Source organism: Larimichthys crocea, chromosome XXII (assembly GCF_000972845.2).
Source record: "Larimichthys crocea isolate SSNF chromosome XXII, L_crocea_2.0, whole genome shotgun sequence".
Taxonomy (NCBI): domain Eukaryota; kingdom Metazoa; phylum Chordata; class Actinopteri; family Sciaenidae; genus Larimichthys; species Larimichthys crocea.
The window spans coordinates 19,595,448-19,611,509 of NC_040032.1; the positions used below are offsets into that span (position 1 = coordinate 19,595,448).

The 16,062-nt window shown below is 37.5% G+C and overlaps 1 protein-coding gene across 5 annotated transcripts in view; it reads left to right on the plus strand.

The window, feature by feature from the left end:
* Nucleotides 1-16,062, plus strand: part of cadm1a (cell adhesion molecule 1a) — a 354,829-nt gene that overhangs the window by 248,083 nt on the left and 90,684 nt on the right. For 4 of the 5 annotated variants that reach the window (XM_027273936.1, XM_027273937.1, XM_027273932.1 and 1 more), the window contains exon 2: nucleotides 2,064-2,081. The exons of the other annotated variant lie outside the window; for it this stretch is intronic. In XM_027273936.1, the coding sequence (XP_027129737.1) occupies nucleotides 2,064-2,081 (18 nt within the window). The remainder of the gene's footprint in view (nucleotides 1-2,063; nucleotides 2,082-16,062) is intronic. 5 annotated transcript variants of the gene reach the window in all.

The window sequence follows — 16,062 nt, forward strand, 5'->3', positions numbered from 1 at the left end:
GAGACACTGGGAGGTAGTGGAGGCCTTCATTAAATGCAGCTCAGGTCCTGGTGAAACCCTGGTTAATGTCCCTATCATCTCTGGAGTGGTCCAGTGACTAGCTCTATGTTCAAATGACTCATGTTTAATTCATCTCTGCAGTCTTTGTCATTTAACCTCACCTCTGGAGGTTGTAGGTCGTGGTAGGATAGTGAAGGCTCCCACAAGGACCATAAGGGGCAAAACGACCATGCAGTTATTCTTCACCCGCTCTCCATTTACTTAACATGGGGAGCGCTCGTTTCGCCTATTGCCGTGTAATCTCCCCAAAGCAAAACCTGCTCATCCCATCACACTGCATGAACCTGAACTCGAGGGTGGTCTGGGTTGACTATGTGGCTCTGTGAAAGACTTTGTTACTACTCTGCTTTCAGTGTGCTTGCAACTGATGCTATGCTGGAAGACTTTATGTCCAGGCATAAAGTTCCAGTTCCTCCTTCGGTCCAGTTAAAATCTTTGATGCAAAAGGTTTTTAGGTGAGATTGAAGGTTGTTAGACTGCTTGAAACATAAATATATCTTTTGATAGTATTCAAATTGCATGAATGTAAATTTGTCATGCTCATCAAACACAAAACAGTTTGAAACTCAATGCAGTAGCTGGAAATTAATGTAATTTCTTTTCACGACGCAGTCAGAGAACATATGGTACAACTTACACTGAGGCCTGTAAGCTTGCAGAGATATATGTCGAGAGAATTAGGTAAAGCTAATGAGCCACGATTCAACAAGACAAAACTTCTGCGTAGCAGAATGCAAAAGAGCTGAAATTGTACTCCTTTGTTTCACTTGATCTTCACGCTGCATTTCCTCAGATTTTCACTGCTTACATGCAAAGCCTCCCTTCCCTCTTACTCCTCTTCTCCCTCACTTACATGCTCCCACTCAGTCTCTGCCTCGCTTTCTTGCTCTGGATAATGGTAATTAGAATATCACCATGATTGAAATTTGGCAAAAGTTGAAGAGGAAATAGGTTTTCTAATCAAAAGCTGCCTCATAGCTGGAATCCTGATGCTTACTTGGCTGAAAAATGTTCTTCAATGATGGGGGTCTAAATAGATGCCAGACTGTAGAGAGGACTAACGATGCTCTTTTGCTGATGCACTTTTCCTGTTCTACAGCAACAGTCGCATACAGTGTACATGACATCTCTTGCTGGCTATATATAACAGAAACACTGGACATAATACCTTAGACTTTGGAACAACATTGTCAACTACTGCATAGAATAAAGATGTTAAATATCAGCACAAAATATCATGTTTTCAGCAACATTTCAGTGTGAGTGGTTAGTTTGACATTTTGGGAAGTTTGGGAAGTCATTCACAGAGTTAAATAAAATATCACTCTCATGTCTGTCTATTAAATATGAAGCCAGCCAGCCGCCTGTTAGCTCAACTTTGCATAAAGACTGGAAGTAAAAAGAAATTACCCTGGCTCTGCCCAAAGGTTAAAAACACAACAAGCACCTCAAATGCACACTAGTTTACACATTACGTTTAATTTGTTTATTTATTGCCTGGCAAACTCATATTGTTGCCAGCAGACATTACATTGTTTCTCTTTTATTCTGCCAAACTATGCACAAAACGGAAACAGCAATATCATCAAAATGATAGTTTTAAATGAAACATTTCAGAGGATATTTTCTGTAGAGGTGTGGCATGAAACTAGCCAAATATAAATGAAAGTGCAGTACTTGCAATCCATATTTTGGTATTACCTTTAAAAAAATGATGCTGATCAAAGCCTACTTGTAGCCAAATGATTTTGCTTTTGCACAACGACTGTCTATTTCTCAATTCACCTGTGGTCTTTTAATGATTATCTTTGTGGGCAAAATAGCATGAATAATCTGTCCTTGCATTCTTACCTGCCTTCTCCTGTACTTTACAAGCATGCACCTCTATGCACTGGCAAATTGGTGCAATTAACTTAAAATGGGGCTTTGAATGCTAACCTCCCTTTCTGTTTTTTTCCCCCCTCCCTTTTATCCTTCCCATCTATCCTCCTTCTCCAACACAGGAGCTGCACAGTATCCAGGTAAGCCTTCCCACGTGTCCTTTCCTTTTCCTCATCACATTCTCACACCATGTATCAGCGTCAGTTACTGCATATTCTCTCTCACATTTAGATTTCTGCCTGTCTGTTCTCTCTCGTCCACGGTCCATTTCTTCCAAATCTTGCTGTGCTGTTTTCATTGTCGCTGACTGATACATCTTCAGTTGGTTACCAGTGTTGTCAATAGTGTGCCAGCTGTAGCATCCCAATGTACACTGCAGTTAAAGTGCTAATACCAAACCCAGTGATCTGAAGAGTTTTATTCTAAAACAATAGGTCATTTTATCAAAATTACAAAATTTTGAATGAATGCCTCTGTAAATAATCATATTAACTGCATCTTTAAATAAATAATAACTGCATCTCTGTATTGGATTGTTGCTACTGATATAACTAATTTGTTTATACCAACAACAGTATGCATCTATCACTGCTTTGGTATTGCTTTCCATTGCTGCATCATTTTAATCACCTCTTAAGTACTACTACATTTTGTTTCTTGGGATATGAATGTTCCCTTTTACATCAATGTGCCAAGCTGAACTCTTTATTTGGATCGCCTTTAGCTGACACAAAGTGCTGACTAGTCTTCAGGGGGTCCATACATAAAGATTCATCAATTGAACTATTGTTTAAATATTTTTCTAATAGAGAAACAAAGACTTTCAGAAAATACAGAGATCTGGCTTGTGACAGTCAAAGACAGAGGTTTCTCTTGATATATTATACACTAATGAAAATATAGTTATTCTGACATAGTAGAAGAAAAATATTTACTTTATCAGTCCCTCGATGGGAAAATTATTTTTTTCACTAGATGTAGATGCCAGTTCTCGAAATACAACCACATGCATACAAAAGGCTTATAGACATGCAAATGTGAGATTGTGGAGTGATGGGCACTTATGTAGCGGCACACTTACATTTAGCTGACGCTTTTATCCAAAGCGACTTACAGGGAGCAATTTAGGGTTCGGTGTCTTGCCCAAGGACACTTCAACATGCAGACTGGAGGAGCCAGGGATCGAACTACCGATCATCTGATTAGTAGATGACCCACTGTACCTCCTGAGCCACAGCCGCCCAGTTAGGTGCAGTCAGGGGTTCAGTGCCTTGCTGAAGGGCCCCTCTGCAGTGCCCAGGAGGTGAACTGGCACCTTTCTACCTACCAGTCCACACTACACACTGGTCTGTGCTGGACTGACCACTCACCGGTTCCCCAAGCTGAGTTGCTATGGACTGAGCTACTGCTCACCTGAATATTCTAAATATTCATGACCAGCAAACAGCATCAACAGAAAATTAAAAGGTGAAATTCATGAGACACAGGAATATCTTACTAAAATATGATGAATTTTAAAAACAATGGAACAATATTAGGACTAAATCTCTGTCTTGAGCCTGTTTCAAATAAAAACCTGTTTTCCTTCTGCAGATGAGGTGAAAAAAACCCATGTCTGCATTTTGAAAATGTATAGTAGATTAGGTTTTAAATCAAAAACACATTATTTGCTTTGTGTGAATGTGTTTCCATAGATATCCTTATGAGAAAAAAATTATATACTGTTAATCAAGTCGTGCTGCCTCTCTTGCTGCTTTCACTCCCCCTCTCCCCTGTCTCTCCTCTACCAAGCCTTTTAATCCAATTAGCAGTGCCAGCAACAGTTATTTATATGTACATGAATTAAAACTGAACAGTAAGAGATCTTCCCTTGGGGCTGATTGGACTGAGCCCAGTCCTTCACAGGCTTGTTCTCGGTCACAAACCTATGCTGCTGCCACCAAGCAGTGGTGGTCCATGCAGCTGATTGCCAACAAAGCAGCCACGGAAAATCACAGCAACATGCACCGCCAATGACAGTCATCAAACCAAATTAGTGCACACTTTTCATCCTCAGCAGTGAAGTTCTAAGAAAATATTGTTTCATCTCTTCAGTGTAATCTTCTCTAAAACTGTCAAGACTAAAAAAAAATATTTGACTCACTCAAAATGTGACACTAATAAACCTTCTTCTCAGTGTTCAGGTTCATCTTGGATCTGTGTTTCTCTTGCATTCCATTGCGTTGGAGAGAAATAGTTGGCGTGCCAAATAAGTATGCACGCTGCCAAACATGGCTCTCTTACCCTTTTGAACTGTTTGCCAATGATTGCAGTGCTTCAGAGGGTTAGAAGAAGTCGTGTCGCAATATTGGCAGGATAAGCCTTTGAAGGTCTTAAATACAATATGTTTGAAATTAATTTTTAGAAATTTTCAAAAGTTGGATCCATTATTGATGCCCCATTTAGCCCAGTCACGCAGACGTTAATGTTTACAGTTTTTAGTCTGCAAAGTCACTTGCATAATTATACACTTAAAGTTAATTATGAAGCAATTAAAGAACTTGATAAAAGTTCCAGACAGCATCTTTTGGCTTAAATAAATAGAAATCACCCCCAAAGTTGCATTCTCCGTTGATTAATCTTTATTTATTTTACTTTGGAATGAGAGCCTTTTCTGTTTGCCAAGTGTTTTCTAAGTTTAGAATAAATAAAACTAAAATAAGAAGTGATACTAAGTAACAGCATTTTCAAAATGTGTGCTTTCATGATCTTGGTGGAACCTTTTACTCTGGTCTGGTAAATTATCACCTGTTTTTACTATCAACTCCAAAGTGCGACTTAATGTATTTTTACATACATAGTGAATATGAGCCAACAAACAGACCCGAGGTACATCTCAGGGTAGGGCTTGACACTTACATTGATCAGAGTGATAGTAATGAATCTACAAGCAATGAAGTCAAACACAATGAATGAAAACAAAACTGATCAGCTGATCATTGTCTGGAAACAGAATGGAAGACAGTTATAGGATTCATTAACAGAGAGAGAGCTGAAAATGTACTTTGTCCCACTCTAAACCACCTGCACAGATCTATGTAGATTATGGTAATTTGGGAATAACAGGTCATTTCCTTTATTTCCCTGGTGTGCACCTGTGCTAAAAATGGACCATTCATAAAAAGATGGGGAACAAGCAAAATATTTCTTATTGTTAAGGTGCTTCCTTATCTGACCTGCAACTACACACTTCTCGTCTCTGGCGTGGGTTGACTCATGTTTGTTCTGTATGCCAATCAATAGATTGGAAGACATGAGAGGATGGAGGTGGGCTGAGGGCCGCAGTAGTTAAACACAAGGAGTGTTATCCATATGTGCACAGAGAGAGGCTCTTTAAACACACACACATGCATTTATGTGTGTACACTCACGCATGCACTCACACACACACACACGCAGTACAGCTCAGATTAATGGCTAAATCAATCACATACATACAGTGTTTGCTTGTCATCCTGTGTGCTTTTCTTTTATAACACAGGTTCAATTTCCCAAGCTACTGAAGCTCTATCAGCCTTTCCTCAGAATATGTATTCAGCAAGGTCATCTCTCACTGCACCAAGAAAATTTCCCAACCACAGGATGTGTCTCCACTATTGCAATGTCAATAGTCCCCAGTCCAATGCATTGCAATCTACATTTGTCAATACATCAACTGCTTAGAGCTACACTGAGCTGAGAATGCAGCTTGTTCATTAAATAGACCTTGTTTTGACTCATAGATTTATTCAGAATTCAGAATTTTGAATCATATTCAAGCTCTCATGTAGTGAAATATATATATAAATAAAAAGGTACTGCAGATAAAACTGTCTAAGGTCAAATGTATGACAGTTTCAGTTTGCCAGTTACTGATTTAGCAAGCCAAATCATTTAAAACCTTCAACTATAGATTGTACCGCCACTTCTTTATTATGACAGGTGGACAAGAGCGAAGACAATTAAGAAAATGTAGACGATGAGAAAACGGCATGCTATAAAAAAAAAAAGATTACTTACTTAATGATTGAGCATAGGGGTTGGACTCTTTTCTGTAGTGAGAGGACACATAGAGCTCACGCAGCTCCATCTGCTCGGAGCGAAGCACAAAGACAAAGTTAGAGAACAATATGAGGGTTATTTTAATTTATATTGTAATTTATTTGTTGATACATATTTCTTAAAAGATAAGGTTGTTGTTATTTTATACTTATTGTACAAAACTTATAAAAAAGACCAAAACCAGTCTTGTCTTAGGTATTTGTGGTACTTATCTTGCAGCCCATTGGTTCAGGAAAGATGTAAATCTTGCGAAAATAAATGGTCACAAATACATTTTCTAAAACTGCTGGGCACTTAAGTGTTTGACAAAATATGATGTAACAGGGGTAAATAGTGCATTCGTTAAGGACTATTTCCAGCACTGGATTTAACCTCATTTCATGCTCTAGTGAGTATTTACTTAAACTGGATGCTGTATGTAGGATTGACTCAAAATAAACTACAGTGCAAATGAAGGAACATGTCACCTAGTGCAAAGGTGTGACTCTTTGATGTGTTTTTAATAGTTTTTGGAGGCAGTGGTGGACGGTGGATTTAAACGGAATAACACACATAGGATTTAGTTACACAGACAGCACTTCTACAACAGATCAGTTCATTGCTGTTTGTTTTAATGGGAAATGTTGAAAACGGCATTATTAAGGATCAGTAAGTATATCTGTACCCGTTCAACCAGTTAAATTATCTGTATCCATACTGAAAATTGGCAGGGCTTAAACCAGACTTGGTGAGACGAAGGAAGGATTTAGTGACATCTAGCATTGTAATTGCTGATTGAAACCCTCGTATCACCCTCACCTTCCTAGCATGAAGGAGAAACTATGGTGGAAAATGCATTTGTACACTCATGACAACATAGTTATATGACATATTATATTCTTTTTCTGCCTCCTAAATCTTAGACACTGGACCATTTAAACCTTTATTGGGAATTGATTGGGATGTTTAGAAGTTGCTATTTTTATTAAGAAACTATTAATTTAGCTTAAGTTGTTTAAATGGTTTTACAAACTATTTAGACAACTTTTTTATGTTGACATTGCTTTATTTATTGTTTATTAGAAACCAGATATTGATTCATACTTAAACACTGATTCAATGAAACTAAATTGTCTTTTAGTATTTGTTGGATTTTTACCTAAAAATCCATTTAAACAGGATTACCTACAGCATAGCTGCCAATACAAGTCACCTCTGGGAAATAATGCCCATTGGAATTCATAAGAGGTAAAAAATATGCAAACATATTTTTACTGCATCACCTCCAGTGTTTTAGACCTCTGCCCTCCATGCGCCCTGCTTTACAGGTACATTTACCACACTCTGACAGGGCTTGTTTGCGATGTGATCTGGTGTACTGAGATCGTAATTAAATCTAAATGGTTGACCTTTGACCAAAGACACGTCTTGATCATTACAAAGAATGGCACAGCTGTTTTAGCTGTGTTCATTTCTAATTAATCTGCTATGATTCACACAATATATGACAGTGCCTGTTTAAAGTAATTATCTGTGACATTTCAAGAAAAATAAAGATTTGTTTTGCTGCTTACTGTCACCACATAAGAAGACAAGAAACTACTGATTTAACTTAGATCTTGTGAGTCATGACTTCATCACTGATACTAGCCGGAGTGTGGATTGCTGATATTTTAAAGCTGTTTACAGCAGCTTTACATATCAGCATACATACTTATTGGCAGTGTATGGCCATGGTAACTAAGCAGGAGCAGGGTAATCTTGCTAAATGTGGTATAAATGAAGTAAACAAGAGAAAGTGTACAGATTTTTTCTCAATGCCGTCTCTGGCTATGCTTGTGTCAAATGAAATGGGAAGATGATTAATTATGCTTCAATTAAATCAGGTTATAGGGGTAAATCATTATAGTTTCAGATAATTCAACTTCAGCCTGATATTTACAGTATGGGGTGGTATTAAATATTCATTCTTTGATTAGCCAACGTAATAATATGTAATTTCTCAACAGAGGTTTGCACTCAGTCATTTTATGGTGATTCAATTATTTGTCTTAATTAAATCATCATAAAATAATAAATGACTGTGTGCAGCCCTCACTTGACAGTAAGTCAAGTCTGTGCAGGAATCCAGTATACCGCACAGTGCAGCAGGTACACTTCAAAACTCTGTCTCATACAGTCATCTACAAGTGAGTCCTTAGTCTAGTAGTCTAGAGTCTAGTACTTGAAGTTGAACTTTTATGTATATATATATATATATATATAGTTCACATAGTATTCCATTTGATGAATAAAAAAACAGTTCTGCAGTTGCCATTCTGGTCACTGACCAAGTGTGAGAGGTCATTATGTTGAATTATGTGAGAAAACAGAAACTCAAGGAATAAGTAAGTAATGTGTGTGAGACTGCAGCATTATTGAGGCTTCTCAGCAACATGTTTCTTGTTTCATAACAGAAGAAGTGTCACTAGGGCAAAGAAACCCTGAAGAGAAACAAAAATGTAAGTAAACGTATGGAATAAATAGAAAAGAGTAGAAAACAAACTAGTGATGGAATATTGACTGTTTCTACAACTGCTTGCCGGGACTAAATCAGAAAACCCAACACCTTCACGCAATGTGCCTGCGTTCTTGCTTAGTCTGGACTAACCAAAGTTCTTCGACTGCTGAATCAATATCATTTTAAATTGATAGAGATAGAAATAATAAAACACATGCATTGTGAAAGGGGTCCTTTGTCTTGACCCGACTTTTTGTTTTGGCTTTCCTTGTCTAATGTCAACAACATGCACAACAGTGGTATTTTCAGTGACTTATAGACTCACATACAGTATTTTCATATTATTTACACATAAAAGCTACTGCCATGTATCTATTATTGGCTGTACCTTTTGTTTGTACGATTTCTAAATGTAGCTGCCAAAGCGGAGCTCTTCAGGAGTACCAGAAGAAACAGTCACTAATTCTGCTTTATATGGTTGAAGTACTTGCACTGAGCCATGCCAGGAGCAACAGCAATCAAAGCCTTGACGCATTTATGGCATGAGTGTTTTCTCAACAACAGGCTGAATGTGCTGATGGTTTACTAGTTCACAGGACGTACTGTGCCTGCAGCTCCAGCTGTATTGTATGCTTGCTCTTTTATCATTCGATTTTAAACTGATCCACTGATTAAAAGCAAAAATAATGTTACTATCATGTCATATATATCTTACGGGTATTTAAGACTACTACACCAAAAGGCCTTACGGCATTTAATTTGTAGCAGGAGCAGGAAATGTGCAGTTAGCATTAGCAATATCCAAAATACAGCTATAAGAGAAAGAATCACAAAAGAAAGAGGCTGCAGGCTGTTTTGAGGAAAAGTACTGTAAACGTGGGAGGGAAAAAAAAACTTCAAACCAAGAAACTTTTTTATGCTACACAGGAGCACAACAGAAAGCCGACTGGGAATGAAACATGTCTGTGGACCGTTGACTTAGGCCAGCCTCAAAAACCCCTTGTCTTCTTTCCTGAAATACAATACCGTGTGTAATCCCCACCTTCTACTCGAAAACAATCTTGTCCATTGCTTTTCTAATATAGCCAGATGGGTAAGTTAGTTTGTTGAACCATGGAAGCGATCTGGGTTTAACACCACTGAACCAACATCACCACTCTCGTGTGAAATTGAGATATTATCATGCAACAAATGTGTTCTCTTCGCCGCAATTTTATACCAATAAGATGCCCTCAAACAGCCAACAAAGTATTAGAATGTTAAACCAGTGTCTAAGTACTGGTGCCAAGTTAAGGTAAAAACACCATTATAACTTTTATGATCTACATTAAAGTTAAATCTGTAGGGCAGTGAAGATAACTGGTGTGACTTTCTTTTAATGAATTGACTTAAAGAAAAAAACAAACATATTTTTTTGCTTTTTTCAAGCCATCTAAATCATTTAACTCACTGTATGAAACTCAGAGTATCACATAGTCATATTTCTGCATCACAAGACTTTACTCGGCAGATTGATTGCATCGCTGCAGAGTTTTAGAGCTCTTTCTTAAAAAATACACCTTTGTCATCAGTTGTTTGTCTCTTGCTGCGGCCCCTGAAGAGTAAACCTGCTTCGCCCAGTGTGTGTCAGGAGATGCTGGTGAGATATCCCCTTTCTGCTTTCTCACGCTGTTCTGCAGCTGCCTGACTCAACATAATATCCACATGACTTGCTACACATTTAAAATGGTTGAGTCAAGATAAACAGTAGCACCTACACCTACAAGCTGTTTTCCACCTGCGCACACAGATTTATCTTGAGGATGACTCCTCTATTAGAATGCCCTCTATATACATTAAAAGTGTCTTACATGCTACTGTGAAGATATCCTGAAGGTACATACATGAGCTTCTTCCAGTTGAGTTTTTATACCTCAGATGCAGATGTGGCTTTAAATGGACAGTCAAGCTTCTAATTCCAGACAAAATAGCGTTAATAATAAAAAAATATATTTTCAAGGATTTAATTTCTAGTTTATTCACAAAGTAAAAGATTGAAAATGTTTTGAAATAATAATTTCCATTATTTTCAGTGGCATCTTCTCTGTAAATTTGCTATATGATAAACGGCAGCAACATCATATTGTCTTTGCCTTCCAAAACTATTGCTATTTTATGGTGACAGATGTTGTCAGTACGGGTAAACTCTTGTTAGGACTAGGAAGTAACATGGCTTGGGTTTAATATAATTTAATTTAAGGAACCATGTACAATGTTACCATGCAGTTTGGCCTTATAGAAGATAAGGATGCTTGTGGAGTTTTCTGAATTACAGTAAATAAAGCCACAGCGTCAATGGAGCAAGGACAAAACCATTTCAAATGTTATAAAAACACTAAATTTAATAAAAATCTCCATATTTAGAGGATGTCTCTCCAGTATCCCATAGTGAATTGGCTTTTTTTCATTTGCATCAATAAAACTGGTTAAAATGTGTTATTATTATGGCACTGTTCTCACCAGAAAAAAAAATTCTGAAACAAATAAAAATTTCCAATCATTTTCACAACTTTTATAAGTACTATAATTACAATAATTGTGCCACAATATAAAAACCCAAATTGTAATAAATCGGAATTGACCTTTAAATGTGTCCCAGTCAATGTATAATTCATTTCAAGACTCACAAAATATTTAGTAGATGAAGACACATTGATGCTTAAAGGAGACACTAATGAATCTTGATATGAGGGAGGACAGAACGATGCTGCAGTGCCCTCTACCTCCCTCTGTCATTCTTCAATTCTTTCTCTTCTCCACTGCCCCATTCGACCCCAGTAAAGGTTCTGAGCTTTTGTTTATCTGGCAAGGGATGTAGTATAGCATCTCCTCCTCCCCCCTTCCCACCATTCTCCCCTCTCTCTTTCTTCCCTGAAAGATATTTCCAAATGAGTGAGCCCAGACCACAGCTGCTTCTCTGACGCATTAATCACTTGGCTGCCACCTCCTCCACTCCTATAGTGTGTGTCCGTGCACATGCACGGTCACACACACAGTCACACTCATGGATAACCTGGTTTGACTCACACTAGTAAAGGCATGTACCCCCACCGTGTAATATAAACACAAGTCAATGCACGCGACTTGAGCAGGAGGAGGGAAAACACAGTAGCGTGATACACACACACACACAGCATCCGCCCACCACTCAAGTGATCTTGACTCTTTATACTACACCAACTCCCTCTTTCCATCCAGCCATGGCTCCCACATGACCCTCCATTTTCCTCATCATTAGCAGCACCAGCCAGCAGCCGCATTCCATCCATCCCTCCCTCCTATCCTTTTTGCCTCCCTCGCCGCTTCTCTGTTTACTTCTCGATTTCTTTATTTGAATCCGGCACAATACCTCCCCTCTGTCTCCACTGAGCAAAGAGGGTCATGAAAGGCGGGAGGAAAGTGAGGTAGAGAGGGGAAGAGAGGGGAGGAAAGCCTGCTTTAGATGTTAATTTGTAGGAAATTAGATGGAAAGTGATGCACCTGGTTTATGTAACTGCCCTGTAGGAGATGAGTGGAGGATGTTACACATCCTGACTTGATGGCTTGATGAGGCCAAGTCCTTAATGAGGTTACACTGATGGGGATTATTGCAGGTTATAGCAATATGATATTAAACAAAATTATATTAACTTTCAGAAACACTTACAGTTGCACTAATGGATCTATATACATACAAGGGATCAAATGGCTATGTGTGGGAGTGTCTTGTAGTGATGAACACATAAAATACGATGATCCTTAGCTCTTTTCTCGTTGCAACAGGTTGATTTGTAATAATACTCCACTGAACGTGACTTGCCCAGTTCTTAAACGTATACAGGGTTAGTGGCTGTCAGCTAGATAGTTTCTTCATATGATGAGAGGAAACTAGGCTGAAATTTGGTTATAGGTAGCTAGAAATATAAATATGACCCCTAATGTTGCCACACTGCAGCTTAATATATTAATAGCTAAGGGTCTGCAAACTAGGATGCTGTAGGTACATATCTAAATTAACATGCAAAGTCCAGCAAACTTAGCAATAATATATATGCAACATCCCATTGGAATCTATAATAATAAAGCCTGTTGAGAAATATCTCACATTTCATGAGTTTTAACAGTCACAGTTTAGTTGGTTTAGAAGAACTACTTGAAGTCAATGTTGGCTTTTGATTTCCCTTTTGGAACACAAACAGCAGTCTCCTGGGTGAAAGTCCTGTGTTTGATTGTCTCATCAATCCACCCCAACCATCTCAAACAACTCAGGTTCCTAAAAAAGAAAAAATTGGGATACTGTATATAATGTACATGACTTCCATGATTTCCAAAAACTATTTGAAATGTGGACTTACGAGTATTATTTTGTTATTTTCCATCTGTCCATCTCAGATGAGCTCTGGTCCAGAGAAGTCACCGGCATTTCTGGATACTGTAGCTTTCTTCTGGCATGTTAGACTCTTGATTTGCATTTGTGGAAACGGCAATGAACTATGTTTACTGACAAGTTTCCCTAAGTGTTCTAATGTCTATCTAATAATATCAGTTATGCAATCATGTTTTGATTAGTTTTTAATGCAGTGCTGCCTGAGGGGTTGAATGTCACAGGCATTCAGTACTGATTTTCAGCTTTGCCCTTACATGGAGGGATTTCTTTGGATTCTGTAAAACATTTAATGATATTATGGATTGTAGACGGTGAAATGCCAAAATACTTTATTTTAAATTAGATGTAGCTTTAAAAGAAGGTCAACAATTAGGTTTTACGTTAGTCATTAAATTGAATTCATGAGCAACACAAAATAAAATAAACTCCAATGTGAAGTTGTACTTATGGTGAAGCTAATATCTGTAATATTGTCACAGACTTCATTGTGAAGCCTTCTGAACTGCAGTTTTACACTCTCTGTTTTATACAGCAGGCACTCTTGATGAAAGCTGCTTTTGGTGAACTAGAAACTAATCTGAAAATGCAGCTGAAACAGCATCAGCATGTATTTCATGGAAAATGCAACTCACTAAATAACATCAGTTTACTGCTGCAAAAGAGATCACTTATCATCATCATCACCTATGCCAGCCTTGTGATTCAACTGGAATACGGTTGTAAAAAGACATATGAACCTTTTGGATTCTATTGGTTTTGTTCTGTTTTTTAGGGGAAGTAATCTGTTGTCATTTTTTTCTGTAATCAAACAAGGTACACTGTTGAGTTTCCACTCAACAGTGGAAAGCCTCTGTCACTACTCACTACAAGGCCTGATGTGCACAGTTCATCTAATATTTTAGATAAAGCTATCTGACCAGTTGTTATGAGATTTGGTATACATCTCCAGTCTCCAGTGGGATTACTCCTTTTGGTTTTAAAGACTCTTTTGAGGACATTCTTTTTCTTGTAATACCATCAGGCCAAAACTTTTGACATTGACACTGATCGATGAGAAGATATCTTGGAAACTACTGGGCAGATCATGGATCTCCTCATGTAAAACCACTATAGATGTACTAAGGATACAATTCTTTCAAATTCTAACTGGCAGTTTGTTATGAAATCCACAGCATACATTTAATTCCCAAGGTGAAGCTTTACCTGGTTCCAGACTTTTGAATCAAAACCCACTTCTTCTACCCATTCGCTCTGCAATTCAAGTGAGTCTGGTGTTTTCTCATTGAGGAATGCGTTTGAGTTTATAGGTGAGATTAAAAACAGGTGAATCTATACATCTATAAAAAGCACTAGAGAAACATGAAATAATAAATAAATGAAATGGGATGGCATTCCATTGTGATGGCTAGATAAACTCCTTGAACCCCCTAACTCACTGTTGTTTGTATGAGTTTAGTATTGCCGAATGTGATGAACGTCACAGCGTTACTAGCAAGGCAAAATGTTAGCTTATGGAATCTGTGTCGAATTCCTCTAAACATCAATTTTGTTACATGTGTGCAACAACATGCTTTGTAACAGCTGTTGCATATGAATCAATAATTACTCCATAATTGCCTAATTTTCCCAGAGAGGCTCATTTACATTGTATTAACCCTAAACTAAACCAACGTACATATTTTGACTGCAGGCACTGCAGCTTTCTTGCAATGCTTGCCATAAAATGTGTGTATTTAACTTTGTTTTCATATATCTGCAAATTCAGGCAGACAAAACTGACAAAACAAACATACAGCAATGCTTGGACATTTAAGACATACCAGAATGCAAATGAATAGAAAATAAAAATGCTTTTTAAATTATTTTATGTTATTATAAACAAACCAATATAGCAATTTTCTTTGAGATATATGTATGTCTTGTTTACTGGCATTGTCAAAATTGGCTTTGCACTCATTAAGCTCAAATATGAGATAAAGATGTTTTGTGCGTCATGCAGCAATCTTAGCACAAAAGCCACTTACAGTACATGCTCACTGCAAGCAAGTAACACCCTAATGAAGCTCTTCACATGTCGTTCTTACATGATGTGTCACAAATCCACTGTTCCACTGAGCATCAGTGGGAGAGTGTGTGTGATTGTGATTGTATGGTGGAGGTGGGGGTTATTAAAAGTATCATTCCTGATGCTTTACTTAATGTCAGTTAAAACAATCTGGTTATTTTAGGTCCAGATTGTAAGAGTTCAACATATATTAGGATTGATTGCCATAAAAGTTTTTATTATTATTATCTATGCAACATTTTTACAGTGCTTTGGTAGCTTGTGCTAAGAAAAGGTGCTAGGTTGTTTGAGGATATTAAGTCTTTCACTATTCCTGTCAGAGTGAATATAATAGTAGTTTTTTAATATAGCTTATGTAACAGTGACCAATATTGAACTCTTTCTTTGACACTTTAAAGCAAGCCAATTTATTAACAATTCAGTCAGATGCATTATCATACACACATTTAAATATATCTCAAACGGGGTCTGTGCTATCGTTAGCTTTGGTCTATAATGGATTACATGGTTGAATAATGCAATGTAAGACTGGAAAGGAGGATACTGGCACTGGAAAACAAAATCTTTACAGAAACACACATTTAGAGTGAGTCTTCTATTGATTGTTCATAACCTGGTTTAAAAAATAACTCTGAAGGGGCTTGACATGTATTTTAGTTATAGTACAATCAGGGTAAGAGTAATTTGTTATTTGGCACTCAAATGGTCTCAATTCCTTTATGTCAGAGGGTGAGTTACAGAAGCATAGAGCTGTTATCATGCGAAAAAAAATCTAAATTAGTTTATGTATATGTCGTGATATTATGTTGTATTGTATATGTACATGTTGGCTGTTCATACATGGTTTGCACACACATATGAACAACGTTAACTAAAAACACATGGTTCTGGTCATGTGATTTTCCCCTATATCCTATATATGTTCCTATATCTTTAACTGAGTTTTGAAAATCTATTCAAAGGATAAACTGACACTATACAACAAACCTTTTAAATCTTGCACAAATTCAAGGCCATGCCAATGTGAAAATATTCAATCACTTCTGTAATGGCCCCTTTGCTGTTAGAATTAATTTACTCCACTCAGGATTA